Source organism: Lytechinus pictus, chromosome 17, assembly GCF_037042905.1.
Source record: "Lytechinus pictus isolate F3 Inbred chromosome 17, Lp3.0, whole genome shotgun sequence".
Classification (NCBI taxonomy): domain Eukaryota; kingdom Metazoa; phylum Echinodermata; class Echinoidea; order Temnopleuroida; family Toxopneustidae; genus Lytechinus; species Lytechinus pictus.
This window is the reverse complement of record NC_087261.1, coordinates 21,023,372-21,046,116: the sequence shown is the minus strand read 5'-3', so window position 1 is coordinate 21,046,116 and position 22,745 is coordinate 21,023,372. Positions and strand designations below refer to the sequence as shown.

The following is a 22,745-nucleotide window of genomic DNA, read 5'->3' as shown; positions in this document are numbered from 1 at the left end:
GAATAAAAAAAACGTATTTCTGTATTAATGTGTGGGTGTGTGTGTGTAGAAAATTAAGTGGAGGGAGTACAGAGGTTGAAATGAATTGATACTCGAAGATAATAATATTGTCCACATTATTTTCGGACGATTTCATTTTCCTTTTGTTTTCTTCAATCATTCACTTACGATGAAGACTTGTTTTTTATATGGTAGGCTAGTCTATTAGGAATCCAATATGTTTAAGGAACAAACATATAATATAGGCCCATAAATGAAACAGTGAATTGTTTACTGGTCTGAAACTTAAGACCACATTATTCATTTTATTACGCATGCGCATCACATTAAAGGAATCCCTCAGTTCGTATAATGATGGATGACTAATAAAATTTGGTTTACTTACAAATCAGTGATATTATTAAATCGCTGGGTATATTTCAAAGCTTGCATAATAAAAAAAAATCATATTTGATCGATGTGTAATATGATTATTAGAGAAAATAAAAGAAAATATCGTTTTTATTGGACTTTTGAGTGACTCACTTCAATTACTTTTTAATACCAATGACCGAAGCAAGCTGAATTACAAATTAAGGGACAAAGGTCCATTTCACGAAAATATAGTATAGAAATTAAAGTTTCATTGGTCTAAGCAGACGACTTTGAATGATAAAAAGGTAAAATCTAAGTAGGCATAATACAATGAATTCTCATTACCATACTAACAATGTTCTGTTTAACCACATGTAGGATCGTAACCGAAAAATTCAAATGACATAATTATCATTCAAGTGTATTATGGATTAAAGGGCCAGGAATTCACGTTGCTTTCAACAGTAAAATATGTTGACAATGAGGATGATCATTATTTTGAATAAATCTTTTTATTGTCAATTTCATCAAACAAGTCAATTGGAAGAAAGGCGTTACAACAAAAATACAATTATGATTATAACGAATGACAGATATTACATTCAAGTTAATAAGGCAGTGCAAGCAAATTAACCATGTCGATCTATGGCAAAAGTGAATACACATATATCATACACAGTCAGGAAATTTACCTAAATATTCAGGTTATCATTATTGACACGTATTGTCGTTTCAAACGACAGAACTATAGAAAAATATATAACTCCAAAACATGGCATTGTTTCGCAAATGTCTTTTACCCATTTTATAATCCTTTATTTAAGACCGAATAGTATCAAACAAAGAACAAACATTCAATTCACATCAACTAATTATCCATGTGCATGTATAGGATAGATACATTAGGTAGGCTACATAATACACAATTGTCATGGTTGAGGAATCATGACCATATTTTAACTTAAGAAATACATAGAAATACATATAATACATGGAAATCGTAGCGAATCCTCAACAATAATTATGTACATTGCTATCATAATAATGCCACACCATACAAGAACGTGAAAATAATCCTCATAAATTCTTTAAAAATCTGGCTGCAGAACTATATAGAAACAAGGGCCGCGGAACGGTTTTCAAAGTGGGGGGGGGGCTGACCATGCAAAAAATCACAATTATATGGTAATTTCTACGTTTTTGTACACGGTTTTGGAAAAAAGTGGGGGGCTGAAGCCCTCCCAGCCCCCCCCCCCCCCGCGGCCCCTGAGAAAGCAAGAACATGAAATATGCATTGTAATTGCGTTTACCATGGTCTCTTAACTTCTTGTTTGTTTTTTTAAACTACCGCTCCCCAACTCCCATATTTTCAACAAAATGTAGAAAACTTCCTCCATTTATATATTTTAACCGTCAAACCGGAATCGATCTTCCATAATTAGTAGAATAAATAAACAAATAACAGATAATGATAACACTACTCGGGTATTCTAAAACAAAATACTTGAAATTATTAAACCTTTTGTGGGTAGATTAACATTTGGAAAGCAAATATGACAGAAGTATGAATGAAAAGTGTGTATGATTGTCTTTTTTAACGAATATGACGTGAATAATTAAGTAAATTCATATAAACCAAAATAGCGATTTGAAGAAAAAAAAGAACCGGAGGATGGCGTCTAACCCGAGTCTGAAACCAATAATAATTTAAAACATCCAAATGATGATTTTGATTATAAATTAGTGTATTCATTACTTCTAAATATCATTATAAAAAAGCGATGCCGCTAATTATGATTGTCAATTTTGATTGCCCAAATCGAGAGAGAAAGAGAAAGAGAGAGAGAGAGACCACTAAGCGCTCAACGAAGATGAATTATCATAATGATAATGATAATAATAAGCGCTTTATTTACCTAGGGTAGCCACTTCGGTTAGGAAACTGCTCCACCTGCGGGCCCTGAATATCATATCATCATCATAATTTATTATTACCCTTCTCCAATCTTAATGCTGAGCGCCAATTAAGAAGGCAGAAGGTCACATTTTTATATGTCTTTGGTATGACTCGCCCAGTGATCGAACCCACGACCTCCTGTTCATGAGGGGGGCGCTCTACCACTGAGCCATCATGCACGGTGAATGAATAATGTCAGATCTATTTTCTGTTCTAAATCAGATAATAAGCAACATAAACAATTGTTACATGATACCAGCTACAAATAGATGTTGTAAGTCAAAATGAATATTTTTATTACAGGCACCTGGCCTAATTGTATGCAACCTATGAGATGGGTTGTCAAAAATGATCACCGCCGTCGTAAATAAAAAAAAAATCACAAACATTTTTTTTTTTTTGTCCAGCGACCATGTCGTTGGTTATCGTGTGTAATATGGTTGTGGAACTTTTTTTTTATCAGTCTCTTACAGATGGGGGTGCTTGGTGGCGCTTGCCCCCCCCCCCCCCACACAAAACAAATCCCGAGAGTTTTTCTGAATATGTAAAAAGCTATAACAAAATATGATTTGTAACAAAAATGTCTACATTTTTGCTTCCTTGCATCGCTCGGTCGCAACTTTTTTTAAACTTTGCCCGATATGCCATATTGCGCCCCCTCAAAACTTTTGGCTCCGTACGATACTGTTTTTAATCCATTATGGATCTTATCGTTTTGAATAACATTAACTTTGAGGAAATAATTTTCACTCATAGAAGTATTATTTCTTTTTGTGGGTAAGGATGAAGTCATTCTGGTAGAAGTACTCAACTCCCCAGGATCGCGTCCAGTCGTTCATCGCATCAACGTGCTCAATCTGATTAACATCAAATGAATCTGGAGAGAGGAAGAAATAAAAGAAAAAGCGGGAAAATGAATTTTGAAGTAAGAAAGAAAGTTCGTAAATACATGGATACTGTGAATAAGTATGGAATTACACATAAATACATAAATAGAACACAAAAAAAACATTGCTTTTAACATAATCATTGAACTAGTTATGGTGTGTATAATGGAGAATGTTTTAAACTTTGTTTTTGTTTGTTTGCTTGTTTTCTTAATTTTCTTTTGTTGCTTTGTTCTTAGAAAATATGATTTTTTTTTGTCTATAGGCATTTTTTTTTCGTTTGGGGTATGGATTAAAATTGGGTACAGAATATTAAAGATCAAAGGGACCAGAGTATTAATTCATTGCCTAAAAGTATAATTACCATATAATTATAATTATATAATACCGTATAATTACGAATGAACATTATAAAATTTAGCACATCACAATCTCCTACTGTATAAAGCTTCAGCAAAACAGATTTCATGCTCAACAAATTAGACAATTTTCGCCCTCAACGTACGGATGGTTTTAGAACACAGAAAACAAATTGTCAAATGCTCTTAATGAGAAAAAAAAAAAAAACAAACAAACAAACAAGAATTCTTTGTCGAAAGTTGGAAAATCAGAGCAGCAGTTTTGTCCTTGACTATTTGCAACTTTTCTTCAACTCCGAAACTCAAGACGTAATTGCTGTTCGGTTCACCCCCGACTGTCTGAATTACTACATTTCGCTTACCGAAATACCTCTCCAAGTCTTTAGGATCTGTCGTGTGCGGGGGACCAGCGAAAACGGAATGTTCAAGTTCAAAGCAGTCCAGGAGATACCGTCCATCGTCTTTGAGTAACTTTGATATGACGTCACAGTACCTTCAATAAGATATTAAAAAACATCCCTCATTGATAGTCTAAAATAAGCCATCGCAAGAAAATATTAAAGAACAAACACAACAAAACCAATAAAAATGTGACTTGCTTCGATCATAATTCTGTCTAAATGATAATTACAACTGGAATTCTTATATTTTTTCCGTTTTTTTTATTAAGTATTCAGAGGCTTTCATTGGTGTGTTAAAAAGTGAATACCTTAATAAAATCTCATAATTCCCTATAGTGATAATAATGCCTAGAAAATGTAGATGTCTTATGATTTTGTTTAATTGACTTCAATTTTCGTTGTTTTTCATAGGCCCCATTTCCGTATTATTTTGTACAGCCCCCCCCCCCCCCCCCCCCTCTAAGGTGGTTCGGGGTATTCAAACGCAAGTATGTCACTAACTTTATTTACTTGAGAGAAATGTTTAAGTATTATTATTGTTCGAGTTCATTTATTGATTGTGTATTAAAGATAAATTCCAGTAGTTGCAGTAAACACTGATTTCATGAGAAAGTCTGTAAAACCAGGCTTAATTGTCAGAATATCATCGAGGATCTAGATCTGGTACAGTTACATAAACTGAACTTTGTGAAATCTAGAAATCTACGCTGAATAATGTTCAGACTGAACTTCCCCAACACAGATAAGCGCACGTGGGACAGTGTATAATTATTGCTTCGAGCGTCGGGCCCGACGCTCTACCCGAATCCTGTGCTTATTTGCTGATTTCTAAGCAATTACACAATTTCTTCCAGAATCCTTTGGCACATGCGTTTTATTTATACAAACAGACAGTTTGGTGGTCATTTCATTGGATTCTGTACGAACTCATTTTGATATCGTTACCAAAACTAGCATTTACCTTTAATGTTTGCTTTTGTATATTTTGATATTATTTGATTCAATAAAAGGCCTTTGGAGGGCTAAAAAGTATGTCACTAACATATAATATAGGCAAGATATATTACTAGTATTACATCACGGCAGAATTGGAATTGATTATCGAATAGATGAAGTGAGGATAAAAGGTAAAGTATAAAGTGAATAGATAAACCCAGAACGTATTGAAAAATAAAAAAAATGAACAGTGTGCTTCTTGAATAAATAAACAAATAAATAAATAAATAGATATATAAATAAATAAATAAATAAATAAATAAATAAAGTACATGTAAATTAATAATTAAATTCATAAATCAATAAATGAACTAACAAATTAATTAATAAAAAAATTAATGAACGAACAAAACAAGTAAATAAATAAACAATTAAATAAAAGAGCTCATATATAAGTTTATAAATAAAGAGGGTAGTAAACGTAATTTAGCATACTACAAACCTTTGTCTATCTGATGGATTCATCGCTGCATAGGATCCTCGGTCCCAGATACAATCAAACTGACCAATGAGGGCGCTCGTCACACTGAAGAAATCACAGGAATAAAGTCGTATATCACAATCAATGCCCTGAGAGAAAGTCAGATAACGGGAAGAATGTTCATTTTAGAAAGAAGCCAGTGGCGTAATGAGCCAAATATTTTGAGAGGGCTAGATATGGCGTATCATGCAAAATTCAATAAAAAAAAATTGCAAGCAAAAATGTCGACATTTTTATAGCAAAAAATCTTATTCTGTGATAGATGTTGACACTATATTCTGAAAATAATATATTTCTTCCTTCTCTCTTTACTTTTCTTTCCTCTTAATTTTTTTTTTTCTTGGTAGTTAAAAAAAAAATATGTACGCCACTGAATGAAGCACAGTGCAATTGAGTATAGGTTATATGTGAGGATTATCTTTTCTTTGGGGGCCGGGAGGAGGGAGTGGATTAAAATTGTGTAAAAGCTAATATCAAAAGGGAGATATAACTAACTGCAGAAATTAAATAGAAAGGAGAATTCAGCAGCCGCGGAACGGTTTTGAAAGTGTGTGTGTGTGGGGGGGGGGCTTTCCACGAAAACAATCATAATCAGTTGTCATTTTCACGTTTTTGTACTAGTTTTTGGGGAGAAAGTGGGTGCTGGAGGCCCCCAGTCAGTTCCGTGGCCACTTGAATTTACATTTGGAACAAAACGTTATATAGAAAGCGAGGGGCCAAGGGGGGGGGGGGGTAGAGAGAGAGATACAGAGAGAGGAAAGGTGATCAGACGGGGGAGCGTTCCATATACATTTTGTCCGACCTGACATCTTTCCTTGATCGCGATTGGCTGAGAAGCACTGTTCCTATGGTTACTCTCGGATAAAATGGGACTTGTCGGATAAAACGTCTGACAAGTCCTGTCAAACGGGCCTATTACAAGAATGAATTTTGTGAGAATTTTGAAGAAGTGTTTGCTTCTATACATGCTATATGGGTCGTCAGCCACCATTTTTTTAAAACCAATGCACACCTTGTTACCGATAATGCATATAGCTTTTCCATTTATTTGAAAGCAGGATAAAATAGCATCGTAGAGTAAATGCCTTGCTCTCGGGCATAGGTGCTGCGGCCGGGGATCGAACCACTCGGCCACGGCACCTCCACAACCATGACAACAGTACTTTAAACACATAGAATACTGAATAGCGCCTTCAAGAGGGAGGGGGGTGGAAACAATATCAAAATAATGCTAAAACAGATCGTAAGACATGTATGTGAGATGGTCGACGCGTTAATTTTTATCATTTTGCAGCGTTCATCAACTCTGAATGTAGCATTAGGGCTTGGTGGGGGGGGGGGGGGGGGGGCTATTTGGTATTTGAGACTACACATGCATCGAGAATTGCCGAACAATCGGTCACTGTGTTTGTCATAATCAAAGCAATTGAAGGGAGAGAGAAATATAACTTATGAATAACTTGGGCACTGTCTAAGGTATTTATAATCCGCTTAAATCTACTGGCTAGACATACATAATTGAATAATATTAATGATAACAGTTATTAAATTGCCACGATTGCTTTAAAATATTCGTAGATCTTTCTTTCCATGTAAACCGCCAAAATCGGAGAAGCCGTTCCGAATTGGGCCAATCAGTGTTGATAATTAGCCAAGTCCATTGTCATTAATTAAATCCATTCTTGGATGATTATTCCCTGGCCAGGCAAAAGAAGAACAATGACAGCTACCGTGTGATTCACAACCCGACTTATCCGAAGGAAATCCACAGTTTAAACTCAGACAATGAATATGGGGCATAATTCATCGGCCACTCAAACCCCACCCAACATGATAAAGTTTACGCCATGTTAACCGTCAACATGGTTAGGTGCAAACACGGCCGTAGTCCGCCGTACGCATTTTTCTTTTAAATCAAGTTATTAGAGTTGGTGGAGGGGGGGGGGGGGCACGACGCGTAAACAAAAAAATCGAAGAAACCCAAAAGCAAGAGAGCGAAGTGATCGAACTTGACATGGGGGCGCTTTTGCATTTCTGAGGTGAAATTGAAGGTTTTCGTCCACACTTTTGGTAAATTTCGTAAAAATGTATAATTCGTGGAGATGGTGAACCTGGAAAACATAAATTATGGTGTTGGTTGGTGTTTAAAATAGGATAACACCATCGATTTTACTCCAGTGTAAATTTGTGGGGTTAGTTCAACACCCATGGGTGTTACTTCAACACCTTCAGTGGTTACTCTTACCATTCTTACAGTCATTGGTGTTATGTTCAAACTCTAAGGTGTAGTTCTAACACCTTTGCGTATCGTCATTTAGGGACTTCAATGTATCATGTTTATTCCAGTTCTTATAATGTGCATGAGTTAAACGCATAATGATACAAATAAAACAACTTAGAATATGCTCATATTTCTTACAACGCCATGTACAGGACACTTAAACTGTCTTTATTTCCCTCCTCAGCCACCCCCCCCCCCCCCTCCGCGCCTTCACTCTCATACATTAAGATGGAATTGTTAAATATAATTTGCATTTGTTTCCAGGGTTGCCACAAAGTCAAGCTATGCTTAATATAGTGCCAACCCCTGCAAACTTGTTAATACTCTTCATGTTATAGAAATTGCAACCTTGTTCATATTTCGTTATTATTATAACATATTTTGTTATGTATTATCTATTTTCTTTGTTATTCTGTATATTTATAAAAAAGTTGAAGAAACAATAAATGAAATGAAAAAAAAAAAAAATGAAATCATCGCCACGATTGTAACCGGCTACATTCAAGTTGATGCACTACCAGACCTTTCGAGGAATGGGCATTACTACTATGCCATGGCTGGGATTCGAACCTACGACATTGAAAGGCATGCAGGAGTCAGAACTACTATACGGTACGGCAAAAAATAAAGGTAGTGCATGGAAGGGACAGTTACATTTTCATGAACGCAAAAGCAAATGGTTGTATTTTTAAGAATGAAGTACTTCCAATATCTGACATCTCTCGGAAAATCACAGTTTTGAATGTCATCGTGCCTCGTGTCAACGGTTGTGCATATCAGAGCACATATCATATTTCAACGACGAATAACAGCGGGGGTTATCATTATAATTAATTTTTCCTGTCGCGTAATCCCGATCAGAGTGATGACTCAGGAAGCGTTATCAACTGACTTTGTCAAAATGTGAAAGCTAAAGGGGGGTATAATCTTCCTTTGACAATGGTGCCCAGGATCTGGAAAATGAGACGATTGCATCAGCAGGAGAGCGGGGCGGGGAGGGGAGGGGGGGGGGGGGTATGATTGGGAATGGACATAGAAGGTTGGTAGTGTCGATCGTGGGGGGGGGGGGGCATTGCAGCACGTTTTTCGTGAACGCCAAGTTGCCCCCCTCCCATTCTGGCTGGATCCGCGTTTGAAAGCTTGTATAAAGTCAGTGACAACATGATGTTTTCGGGGGGGGGGGTAGTGTTATCTGTGTTAAGGGGCGGGGATGTTAGCAGCATATTAGATAAACATTTTTGGACAGAGAGAGAGAGAGAGAGGAGGGGGGTGGGGGGATGCAGACAAACATACAGATAAATGGTCCGACAGAAATATAGTCACAAAAGTAAAACAAAACAAAATTAAATTTTAGAGGATTCAAATTGCCGGGAGCTGGGGTATTATTCCTCAAACCCTTATTACATCCCCTATTTGCTTCTGCAGTAGTTCTTGTAATCCAGTATTCCCCCGATCGAGCAAGCACTGTGTGGGCCTAAATGCACTGGCATGACTGGCTGCACGTGTTCACATATAGATCACAGTGAAGCAGTATGTGACTGTTTAGCTAATAAAAAGAAATATATAAGAGATACTCTAAAAGAAAAGGAAAAGGTTCAACAATGCACCATTAAGGTGCCTTTTGGGGGACACTCAGATCACTGGTCTTGGAACGTTGCACCTTTAAAACCACAAAGGTTCGAATTTTACATTTACATGGTGCGTCCCATTGGAACCTTAGTGGTTTTAAAGGTGCAACGTTCCAAGACCAGTGATCTGAGTGTTCCCCAAAAGGCACCATAATGGTGCAAGGTTGAACCTTTTCCATTTCTTGGAGTGTATCTCTTACATTTATACTCTCCAAGAAAAGGAAAAGGTTCAACCCTGCACCTTAATGGTGCAACCCAGTGCCTCTTTGGAAAACAAATGTGGAAACAAAGGTGGTTCTTCCACAAAGGTGGAAGAACGCCCTCGAGGCGTATCAAAACCTTTTTCGAGGACTCCATCATGTCCATCGGTGCTGAAACGCCCTTATGCAATGCATTATTGTGGAAGCTGCAGCTAGGGGTGTTTTTGCGCAAACGTGTTGAGTAACCAGCGTTTTTTGGATAAAAGTGTAGAGTATCTCTTATATAGTTACCTTGAAGAGTTTCCCCTGTGGTCCATCTTTGATGTCTTCCTCTTCGTATTTTATGTCGTGACCATCGAAAAATTGTCTGCAAGCCATCTCAGCGATCTCAACACCTACCACGGAATAGCCCTTGTCAGATAACCTAGGAATACATTTAATGGAATCATGAATATAAAAAAATATTTTTTTTTTTCCTAATTGGGGGAGGGGGGCTAGATGGACTTCACGCTTTTCAATAAATTAACGAGATATTACCGTGGGCACAGTTCATAGTTCAGCTAGTATAGTTGAAATGGGCATTTTTTTTCACACAAAAAATCACTCATTATGTACTAACATTTTATATTAGTTATTTCTAAAATTAACTAACCAGCACATAGGTTATTTACATTTTGTTATTTCATTTTCTTTCAATGCATCTGTTTTGAAGAACAGAAGATACCCATCATCTATATTTTTTACAGGAATTTAAGTGTTAAAATTTTGTTACACATCCATTTTGAAGGTAAGATTATATTTCAAATGTGATTATTCAATGATTTTGCCATTATCTTTATTTCATAATTGTTTCCAGAACAAATATCGAACAACGCAAACTTGAAACAAAATTGTAACCAAGCGCCCTCTGTCGATGTGGTTCGGACAGTAGCGGCAACCAGATATTTGAGTCCAATGGAGAAGAACTCATGTATTACCATTTTATGTCGAGCGATTTCCCGCAGCAAGGTAAGAAGAATACCGGGTTCGTCTTCCCTTCCACCAGCTTGCCGTGATGCTTCACTAACATTCTAGAAGGAAGAAGTAAACATAAAATCAAATTATTGGTGTTAAGTTTATTAAACTACTGCATGTGTGTAATTGAAGGACAACACCTCAGGATGTAAAGTTACACCCTGAAACTTAAACATAGCACCAATTAATGTTAAAATATTAACCAAATGTGTTGTGATTGTTAAACTTATACCATGGACTGAATACTGGAGCAAAACACGTGGCACGCGCTCTAATAGTTATGTATACACCAATGGTTTAGGGTGTTTCAAATTCGCTGCAAAGGTAAAATCATCATGAAGTAGGATATTAAATTTAGTAAAAGTTGACACCTTTTCCGTTGCTCTGATACACAAAATGACTAAAACACATGATTGTATTCATTTTTCTTATGAGATGACTATAACACTATATGACATTTGACCTCTGACCTGTTCGGAACCTTCATGGTGAACCTAGTTTTGCCTTTCCTCCACTGCTCAAGCCAATCCTCTAACGACATGTGACCGTCTGACACCTCCCCGAATTGATTCCTCCTCACTGATTGGTCCGTAGTCTCCGCTTCTGCCTGCCCATTGGCTGGCTTTGACTCCGCCCCATCGTTCGAATTTTCCGCTCTCGTTACAACGGCGCCGTTTACAACTTCAGTCCCAGACACTGTATTTGGAGTTGTCTCCGTTGCCGTATCTCGCTCTTTTGATGCTGTTGTGGTAGTTGCGGTTGATGTTGACGAGACGATGTCTCCATTGCCATGATTGTCAGTAGCCTGTGTTGTAGGAGCATTTAGACGTGTTGTAGGAAGGCTGGGTGTTGGTTCGCTGTTGCTGTTGCTGTTGAAGCCATTCTCTTGATTTTCTCGTGATTTTGCTGATGAATTTTTCCGCCTTTTCGGGCTCGGTTGTACGTCCTCCTCCAGCCTTGAAATCGAGCTTGACTGACCTGATGAACTGCTCATGATGATGATGATCAATGTCCCGAATTAATACAACGACCTTGTCGCTCCCTGTAGCCTAATTATTCTCCTGCAAAAAATAAAAGAAAGAAATCATAAACGAAAACAATGTTTTTACCTAAGGAAATTAAAGTCCCACTTTACCTGACCGTGCTGACAGTCTCAGTAAAGATACAACACAACAGAGCAATCGATTTACATCATTCCCATTACAACACGGCATGCTCATAAAATGGACATATCATTCTGGACCCTAAAACATGACTTGATTTATGCAATATATAATCATTTGATTTGTATGGTCGACATCATTCATCATAGACTCACATCTTTTAAAATAGATTTTTAAATAAAGTTTACGGATGTCAAAGGGGCATCGAAATAATTTAAAAGTTATATATCAATGTTAACTCTTACAATCAACACATATAGTAGATTTTTTTCTTTAATTAATTCGTCAAAATTTTGCCACATCGCACTAAAAAAAAGATAACAAGAAATAAAGTAAAAACAAACAAACAGACAGCAACAAAGACCATGGAATAATTGAACTCCCGTAAGACAATATTTCATTGTATATATTTAAAAAAATATTCAAACGGGAATTTATTTTAAAGGGGACACTTTGGGTAGACTTATTTTGGTTTTCCCTACCCTCACCCCCCTCGCTGACACAAATGACCAGAGGTTCAAGAAATGCCGGTTGCAAGAATACCCAGAAGCCGGGACTCCACCCCAACAAAAAGTGGATTTAAATAAAAAGAGAAAAATCCAACTAGCATAACGCTGAAAATGTCATCAAAATCGGATGTAAAATAAGAAAGTTATGATATTTTAAAGTTTCGCTTAATTTCACAAAACAGTTATGCACATACCGGTTGGTATGCAAATGAGGAGACTATGACGTCATCCACTCACTATTTCTTTTGTATTTCATTATATGAAATATGAAACATTATAATTTTCCGCATTGTCCTGTGGAACAAAGTTTTACTTCTCCCTGGACATGTGGAATTACCATTTTTTAACATTTTATGGTTCAGTCAAGTTGGTTCTTATTGTCAAATCTGTAAGAATTGAAATATTGTATAATTCAAACAATAAAAAACAAAAGAAAAAGTGAGTGAGGGACATCATCGATTCTCTCATTTGCATGTGACTAAAATGTGCATGTAACTATTTTGTGAAAAATAAGCGAAACTTTGAAATGTCATAACTTTCTTATTTTACATCCGATTTTGATGAAATTTTCAGCATTATGCTTGTCTGATTTTTCTCTATCAATTCAAATCAACATTTTTCTTAGGTGGACTTGACCTTTAAACAATAATCATACAGGAACATTTCAATTAGGCAATGAGTCCATGCGTGCGAATTGCTACCGCAAATTGAACGTCTCGCCTTCTCCTTTCTTGTCAAACCAAACCCCAACACATCATCGGCTAAATCGGTCCCAAATTAGCGCTTTCTAACAAGATTGTCAATTTTGTTCCAATTGCCGCTCCCTCGGATAATAGGAAAACGGATTCTGAATATGATTATGACAAATTTGCACGTTGACAGATCAAAGCACGGCGATACACCGAGCCCAACCATCGCTGATGAATAAATTTTAAGCCCTGGTTAAGACTCATAATCAGATTGACTATAATACAGGGCCTACTTGTCAACCATATTGTCTGAACTGATTAAAAATTGTATTGTTCTTGTTGTAAGTACAGTCACACAAAAAATACATAACGAATCAGCTTTGGTTAATGAACTCAATTACTTATTCAATCATTTTTTAGACATCATTTTTTTGAAGAAAACAAAAAATCCGCTGAAATTACATTTGTTACTTTTTCCTAATGTTATCTTTATCTTATTTCTCGTAAGCCTAATCTCCTTGAAAGTATGATGACAATGAAAAAACTTAATTTCATGTAATAAAGAAGCGTTTCATCAATCGACTCAAAACTATCATTCTGCATAATTAGAATTAACATTAAAAACAACGTTTCACTTTATAACAGTGAAAATGTACTATCATTTCATTTATTTATTCATGTGTTATTTATTCATTTATTTATTTATTTATTTATTTATTTATTTATTTATTTATTTATTTATTTATTTATTTATTTATTTATTTATTTATTTATTTATTTATTTATTTATTTATTCATTTATTTATTTATCTATTTATCTACTTATTTATTTATTTATCCATTTATCCATTTATTTCTCAATTTAATTTAAAAATGTATAAATTCTATTTAATTTTGATTTTTACAATAATTATTGCCCAGGGTTACGTGCAATGGCATGACTAAGATCAGGACATTTTCAAATATGCCCCCATCTGCCCATAGGCCTACACTAACCTGAATGTAAATGTACAGTATATATAAGCGGCATTTCAAGTACTTTAAACGTGACAGGAACATATCCACTTTTTCCACTAAATTCCTTTATAATTTTAGGAGCATAATAATGAACAAAAATAGATTCTGGCACTGGCGTACAGATGGAGGGGGGGGGGGGGGCTTGAACTAAGAAAAAAGAGGAAAAACAGAGGGGAAATGGGTGAATATGATGAATAATGATATTTTCTGAATATGGATGTCAAAATCTAAAACAAATTTAGAGTTTTTGTATCAAATGGGTACATATTGCTCGCTCGTAGCTTTAAAGATATGTTTGCTTATATGCCATATCTGCTCCCGTATTTTATTTTATTTTTTTTGGGGGGGTCAACATCCTGTAAAAAAAAATCTTCAAATAATTAACTTAAGAACTGAAATAAGGCTACGTGGATACACTCAAGTTCATGGTTTGTGATTCGCGAGCCAACTGTCATGTGCATTTCGGGAAAAAGCGTGGGTGGCGATAGAATATTACAAGTTCCGGCCCCACAAAAAAATAATATGGATCAAGTGTTGGTTTTCATGGGAATAGTACAAAATAAAGAGAGGAGGGAAGGGATGGGGATGAAGAAAATAAGAAAGAGGATAAGAGAGAAGATGTTGGTGCGTGACAACTTCCTGAATATTACAGATTCTGATCAACAAAAATATTGAATTTTATGGGATAAGTAGAGCAAGATAGAGAAGAAGAGAGGGAGGGATGGGGGAAGAAGGACAGAGAGAGAGGGAGAGAGAAGGAGAGGGGAGAGAGAAGAGTGAAAGGGGTCGGTGTCGGTGGAAAAGAGAAGGGGGCGGGGTCGAGTGTGTGTGAAAAAAATACCACACACGCAAGAAGAAAAAAATGCTTCATTTATTTTTTAATGAACGGATGACCGTGTTTCTTGATGTCGCCGCCTCCTTAGCAGGGGTGCTGACGTCACTACTATGCAAATGAAATGAAGCATGGTGGGAGATGAGTGAATGAAATATATATGAGTATATCGACACAGGAAGGTGACATAGTTACGAATGGTTTATGATAAACTAGTTTGGCCAACAGACAATCTTGAAAGGTCATGTGCATTTCATGGAAAAACCAAGACATGTAGGGGATTATCACGTACATCTTTCTCTGCGCCCCCCCCCCCCTCCCCATCTCACATGAAAGTTGATCAATATCTAGTGCTACCACAGAGCAACGTGTTTGATCACGAATGGACATACATACAACAGGAAAAAAAATAGTTGCTGGTAATATATCATTTACGAGTATTGGGCGATTTTGTATTTTCTTATCTGATTCGAAGAGATAGCTATGTAATGGTAATTACATGTATTTGATTTACATATCGTCTATAGTGTGACAACGGGAAGCTGTCCAAGCCCCCCCCCCCTTCGCTGCCCCCTCCATTCTCATCGGCTGACAAAATGCTGGAGTTACGATTGGAAAGGAATAGAAACAATGACAGGGTGTGATAAAAGGAAAATGAAACATTAGCATGAACAAATGAAAAGTAAATTAAAAAAAAAAAAAAAAAAAAACCAAGGAAAAGCAACAACTTGTGAAAACGGGCCTTTTTGTCTCTCCCAATATGATTTTTTATATGAGCTTAGCAAAATGTCAGAAAAACTCTTTAGAATGAAGCAAACTTGGCAAACTGAACAAAAAGAGAAATGAGCAACGCAACCATAATGTGTATGACATGCGTGAGGCAACCTTTCAAGAAGTCGCTGTCATAATCATGCAATATTATATAAATATTATATTCTAAATAAGAAGGGCGGAATTTCCTAATCATTTCACTTGTTTATCTATTAATTTTATTAATTAATTCATTTGCATTCATATATACACTGTCTTATTTATTCTTTCATTCATGCTTTAATCCATCCATCCATTCATTCATTCATTCATTCATTGTTTTATTCATCCATCCATTCCATCGTTCATCTCATTATTCCATAACTCTTTCATTCACTCATGTATCTATTTGTGAATTTATTGATTCATTAACTGACTTAATTGCATCTGTCCTTATTTCCAGTTCTAGTCGTTCACTCTTATAACAGTACCATGATGTATTGTTTGTTTGGAACGACTTTAAACAATATGGCGTTCATGATGATCTGATGAGATTTAAGCACAACCCACGATTGTATTCATTCTTTCAACATACACAACCTATTTCTTCCTGAGCAACTTGGGCCGTTGCACCAGATATGGTTTGTTATAAAAAGGAATTTCTGAGTAACATAAGACCAAAAATTGCCCCCTTCCTTCACACAATAAGCCCCCCAAACACCGACCCCCTTTTCAGCGTATACAGGCCTGTACGACCGTGGTCTATCAAATTACAGTTTAGCGTTGCCAATTTTGCTTTCCGAATTAGGCTACAGATTTGGGCGCAAATCTCGGTTCAGGGGGTGTAGGATGCAAAAGCATGAAAAGTGCAATCAACCTCATTTAACACCAGAGGGTTTTCAAGAACAATGTTGAAATAATGTAATTGAATCTGAATAAAGCGATAAGGATTCAATACATAGTAAAAGCGGGAGAAAGCTTACTGTTTTTTGTTTGCTTGGTTTTTTTTACCCTTTTTTTGCTGTGTACTGTGCCTGAGCATGGCCCTGGGTGCTGGGGGTACTGGAGGACCCCTGGAAGACAGTTGACATCAACTTCATTTGGGAGCGACCCCCCCTCACCTTCTTTGCTTGTCAATTTTTTTTTCGTACCAAAATCACCTTAAAAACAACGGCCCCTCTTGTAAAAATGGTTCCCATGATCCTGTGATTGAGATGGCATTAATACTTTCAATCATCATATCTATTTTGTAATTTTATCACCATATTATACATACAAAATTGTGATAAAACAATTATTGATTCAATTGCTTACTTTTATTGTATACGATTGTAATTATCGGGATCAGAGTCATCGAAAGCAGCTTGCGAAAATTCAAAAGCCTGATCGGGGCGATGGGGAGATATTAGCAGAAAATCTCTTCTGATAAAATCGATGATACTGACGTTAAGAAAATATAAAAAACATAGGCCCTATACCACTTTAGCTGGAACAAAACCAATATAAAAATATCTAAACAATGTTAACTATTATCCATGTCGGATATGACAATAGTTTTAATATGTAAAAATATATTATAATATAAAAATATATGTTTTAATATGAACAAATATATTTGATATGGTTAAAAAAAAAAAAAAACATTAACATTCATAATATCTTACGGATGTCGTGTTTTGCTTCTTTGGTAATTATTTTGCACTGTTAAAAAAATATAAATAAATAGACATTTCAGTAAACACCTTCAAAACATTTTAGACTTAATATTCTTAAAATGCAAGTTGAGGAATATCATGAGTATAGAGATGAAAAATTGTTCTACATAAGCGTTATCAAATATTACGTAAGAAAATATTTCTGAGACCTGTTGGGCAATATAATAAAAACATGATATGGTAGCTGGAATAACACTCCCCTTTTCTTTCAACTTCTCACCCATATTTCTCATCATTTCCATTCCTATCCGCGTACCCCACCCCCCCCCTTTTTTTTTTTTGCTCATGACACGCAACCCTTTTGTTTGGGTGTGGCCGTGAATCTCCCCCAAATCTACTGGATTTTGGCTCTTCAACAATTGGGTAGGATTATCCTCTTAGCTGAGGTCAGCCCAGCATGGGTTGATCCCATACTAAAGCTCTCCTATTTAGTCGGCCAAATTTCCGTTTCCAAGAATATGTGATTCCAAGGGCCTTTTTCACACGTGAATCTTGAATCATCATTGTAATGATGATTGCTCGTGACTGTGATAAGCGTTCGTGATTATAATCATGTTCTGGTTTGGTTTCACACGTGCTAAATATTCGTCATTAGCCTTATTTTTTCACTAGAGTCATCATTCAAATTACGATTTTTTTTAACCGTATGAAAGGGTGGTTTATCACATCCCGTTGAAATATACATTGTGAAGCGTCGTGGCCCAGTGGTTAGACTCCAGACTTTTTGAAACAGAGGTCGTGGGTTCGTATCCCAGCCATGGCGTAATTTCCTTCGGCAAGAATAAGACCTCCATTGTGCTGGACTCATCCCAGGTGACGCAAACGACTACCTGGCAGGAATTTATTCCTCGGAATGCTTGTGCGCTGTACAGGCATATGGGAATAATGCTATTGTCAAGATGATAATAATATCAGATTTCTTTGAAAACGCCCAGAGTTGTTAAATCGTAAATGGCCATGCGCTTTAATAGAACCAACAATTATTATTCCTTATCAGCTTTGCGATGAGGGAGCGATAATGATTGTGATCCCATATCTGAATGCGTTAAAAATGATAAACTAAGAAATGGGATGGGGGTGACGGGCTCTAATCTCCCCTTCAAATTTTATTATATAATCTGGACATGAAAAAAGACAGTTTCTTTCAATTTACTAGTGTTAATTTCTTATCTGTTCTGTTTGAAATTGTACTTAACAGAAAAAAAAGTACACCTGGGGTCAAAAATATATTAATACGCCTACATTAAATATTTCCGTGACAATAATATGTGCGTGTCTTGCAAGAACTGTTATCAGTAATTCATGCAGATAACAATTAATACGGTAAAGAGAAAGTTAATTAAAAAACACATACGAATACGTCACACACGTGGATGAAGAATTAGAAATCGATAGCTCATTATGCGTAGCTAATGATCAAGAATTGATATACAGAAGAGCATAGTGTTGAAACAGAAAACAAAAATGGGAAAGAGATGGGTCAGGTACATTTTACAATACGACTTTTGGCCCTTCTCCGTTTGACGATCTATTTTCTACTTGAAATTTCCTTACATCAGGGAGGGTGCCGTGGCAAGATCGGTCTGAGGCCCCTGACTGACACTTGCAAATCAGGGGATCGATCCCCCGGCCGGCCACGGCACCCCCGCCAGTGAGCAGCGCATTTAGCGCTGTGTTATCCAACATTGCAAACAAATAAAAATTCTATATGTATTCTTGGTAACTATTATGTGTGCCCCCCACCTTTTGTTTTTAAAACGTGAAATATCTATAGATAGCCCATGTTCAGAAGAGGAAGTTGGAAGTTCTCGTATTGATTTGCCCTAAAACAGCTGTGACGTGGAAGATGGGGAATACCAAATGTGTTTTATTGGATACTTTCTCAGCAATCGGGTTTGGAAGAAACCGAGCTGAACATGCTGAAGTGCAAGTTGCTGTTCCAGTTGTTTTGAGCAGCCTCTCTTATGATGGCGTAGTCTAAAGTTCTGATTGCGAAGATGATTGCCAAGCCAGGCAAATGTCATTTAAAACTATATCAAGCAAATTACTTGCTTGAATAATGCCCCTTTTATGTTCTTCGTCGTAAACGGGAGTGGTACGCCTTTTCTCTGTTCCGATTAAAAAATGTTATTAGTACCTGAAAGGCTGGACTGATATTCGAGCATCCGGCTATCCGGAGTATAGCTGGCCGATATATTGATGATGGATGAACGACAATGACACCCCTGCCATGCAAGTTCAAAATATTTCAGAGAGCTATACTGAGTTCACTAGCAGATTGTCATAAGATCTTAATATTGCATCCGACTGCCGACTGGCTAAATATACGAAATATACGGATACAAAATCAAAACACACAAAGAAAGAAATAAAGTCCGTCATAGAAAAGCACAATGCTTTCAGGCCATATACTTGGAAATATTAAATATACAGGGAAAATTATGAAATAAAACCAAAATCCAATAAGAAAAGAAATGATGCACAGGTAAGAATTCTTATTATCAGCAGGTGTTTGCCACGCTTTATCGGCATAGATTGAAATTTTAAATTTAGAAAAAAACGAAGAAGACGGGTTTCACTCGAATAATTAACAAATAAATAGATAGAAATAGAAAACTGAAACAAAATAAATGGGGATGGGGCAAACAAGAGAGACACATTTTAGAACACCAGTTAGCCATCCCCATCATTATCATCACCACCACAACCACCAACATTACCAAGATCATAATTATGCATGGCAATGAAAATCAAGCCACGGCTCTAGTAACGTATACATTTATTTATGTTTTTATTAACCAAGTGCGTTCTAGTTCAATTCACGGTGATTTTTGTTTTCATTTGTTATTGATATCATCAGACAATAGTGATATTGGAGAGAAAGAAAAAAAAATGAATAAAGTTGAAAATGATTCGACTTCATTGTCTTCAATAATTGTTACAGCTGCCCTTGACGATGTAACAAGCTAGATAATCATACCCTTTCTTTGTCCTTGATTTCTTTGTTCGAAGTCCGTACGACAATTCTATTTTGGAACAATTATTGTTAAATTGCTTGGGTAGCCATTTTATCCCCTTTGTGCGGTTTTAATATGACTTAAAGTTTGGATGAGTGTGCGCGTGGGGGACGTCCGCCACAATTGTAACAAATACAAAAAAAAATAAAATAAAAAGGGGGACAGCGTTAACGTGCATCGATAGTCCTGAGGTGAAATATACTCTGCCTTTACATGACGGGACGAAACTCATGCTCTCTCTCTGTAAGTTCGGTTATTTTCAAGTTACAAAACACCGGTGAAACGCAACTGACACGACTATTTTGTATTTTATAAGACGAAGTGATTATATAATTAGAGCCTTTCATTTTCGAAGACTAGATAAATGAAAATGAAAATTCGTATTTAATTGTTCGAAATAGAAATCAGAAAAACAAATTGATCGTGGACACGGCAGCCACTGACTGAGCAGCACCGGGCCCGTTTCATAAAGAGCAACTACCATGGTAACCTTGATTTTGATTGGCTGTTGAGCCCTGTTGCCATGGTAGTTGCCATAATGGCAAAGTTACAACAGTTGTAACTCTTTATGAAACGGGGCAAAATCGTCGTTGCCAAACAGGGTAACAGCGACTCCTTGCTTTTAACGTCTTTTTGATCTGACAGGTCCGGGGCGAGAACCCCGACCTCCTGGTTGCGAGACGGACGCTTTAATCACTGCGCTTGATACTTGGTATCATATTGCTACCCTGGTTGTAAGTGAGCAGCGTTCAGGGAATAAATCCTACCGGGTACTCATTCACCTCACCTGGGTCGAGTGCAGCACAATGTGTGTAAATTTCTAGCTGAAGGAAAACATGTCATGTCATGGCTTGGATTCGAACTCACGTCCCTCTGATTGAAAGAGGGGAGTCGCAACCACTAGACCACGATGACCCACACTGAGCCTACACAAAAAAGTGAGGGGGGGGGGTCAACACCCAAGACCCATGGTAGTCCCTGTTGGTGTGCATGTAAACTTTGCACAACTCTACACGTATCGTAAATCGAATAATATTGCCGTAGTTTGTTTACAAATAGGATATATTTAGTACTGAAAATAATTACACTCATGTTCAAGATATCTACACAAGCCCAATGCTTATCATTTTGTATAACACTTTATCTTCAATAGAAGCCTGCACTCTTGATAATACGCAATTCAAAAAGATCCGTTCAGGATATGTCAAAGAGACATAGGGAATTGAGGTTTGATTAAATTCAAGATATATTGATATCAATTCATACAAATGATGATTAGGTAACACAGTCAAATTACCTTCGAATTTGTCCATTAGCATTCCATTTTCGGAGAAAGCCGAAATGAACTTATCGAATATGAAATGAATACATTTCTATTACTTCTCTATAAATACGTATGTTATACTACCAATAAGAGCAATTTTATTTGAACAGATTTCCATCTTCTCTCCCTTTTCCAAACGTTTCCAGCATTTAATTTAGGCCTATGATCATGATGGCATGATTGTATTTCATTTGATGAATTCACAATTATTATTTGCAAATTATTATAATTCGTACTGTAAACATTTTGAATATATCTCATTTAATATTGGAGATAAAGAACAGAAAATGATACAAAAGTATTATTGCCCAAAACGACTGGATATCCGTCTAGCCGAACCAGTTCGTAGTTACATCAGGGACAGTTTTGGTCAAATGACCTTTCATTTATTTCATTATGATAGGCAGATTTCAAAGCAGGATATAACATATGCATGCCTTACATAGCAGGATGAAGAAATTGAATTATACCAGGTGACTAGAATAGCACACCATTGAAGACTCCATGAAGGTATTTGTTGCATTTCTACTTTGAATGCATATTGTAGCATGTTGTACAATGTACTTGGCAAACTCGCATTTTTGTTCTTTGTGGATGCAAATGAAAAACACAATTGAAAATAATATATGAATAATCAAGACACCATAAAGTTGGTGCTTATCTCATTAAATTTTAAACCACCATGCCACTTTAGTACAAATGACCTTTCTCTGATCATGCGCAGAATCTTCTGATCATGCGCAGAATGGAACTACGAACTGGGGGGGGGGGGGTACAATGAATAATTGCATATGCATACTGGATTGAGTTTGCGGGCTTGTCAGAACTTTACTCCAACTCCATTCTCCCTCGCCTGTTTCCATAGTTCGTTGTCTGATAATTTATGGGCGTTCTTCACCAGTTATCGTCTCCTGTTACGTAACATTGCTGGAACATTCGTGGACGGATGCTGAACATTCGTGTAACAGAGAGCAGATATATCCCAACAGCCCGACATTCCAGCCTTTTGGTCTGCGATCTGGACAAAAAAGGTCTGACCTTCAGAGTGAAATTGCCCCTGCTGCTGACAAAGTTTATGCAACTCATACAAAGCACGGTAGTTATTCCCTGGCTAGACCCTGGATAATGCCCTTGTCACACCACCAAAACCGATATCAAACTGTCGCAGTGG

General features: G+C 36.6%; 1 protein-coding gene across 1 annotated transcript; it reads right to left on the bottom strand.

Moving 5' to 3' along the window:
- Positions 1-844: 844 nt before the first annotated feature.
- Positions 845-16,959, bottom strand: LOC129279796 (probable thiopurine S-methyltransferase). The gene is made up of 7 exons (XM_054915856.2): positions 16,833-16,959; positions 11,029-11,619; positions 10,522-10,614; positions 9,836-9,968; positions 5,397-5,524; positions 3,920-4,050; positions 845-3,188 (listed from the first exon to the last, which is right to left on the bottom strand). The coding sequence occupies exons 2-7, from the start codon at positions 11,550-11,552 to the stop codon at positions 3,073-3,075; spliced, it is 1,125 nt and encodes a 374-aa protein (XP_054771831.2). The 5' UTR covers positions 11,553-11,619; positions 16,833-16,959; the 3' UTR covers positions 845-3,072.
- Positions 16,960-22,745: the final 5,786 nt, after the last annotated feature.

Excerpts from the sequence above, each read along its gene's own strand:
- LOC129279796 (XM_054915856.2), bottom strand. The coding sequence starts at position 11,552 with ATGAGCAGTTCATCAGGTCAGTCAAGCTCGATTTCAAGGCTGGAGGAG. Across the intron at positions 9,969-10,521 it reads AAATCGCTCGACATAAAATG|GTTATCTGACAAGGGCTATT; the intron begins GTAATACATGAG and ends ATGTATTCCTAG. Across the intron at positions 3,189-3,919 it reads AGACTTGGAGAGGTATTTCG|ATTCATTTGATGTTAATCAG; the intron begins GTAAGCGAAATG and ends TCCTCTCTCCAG.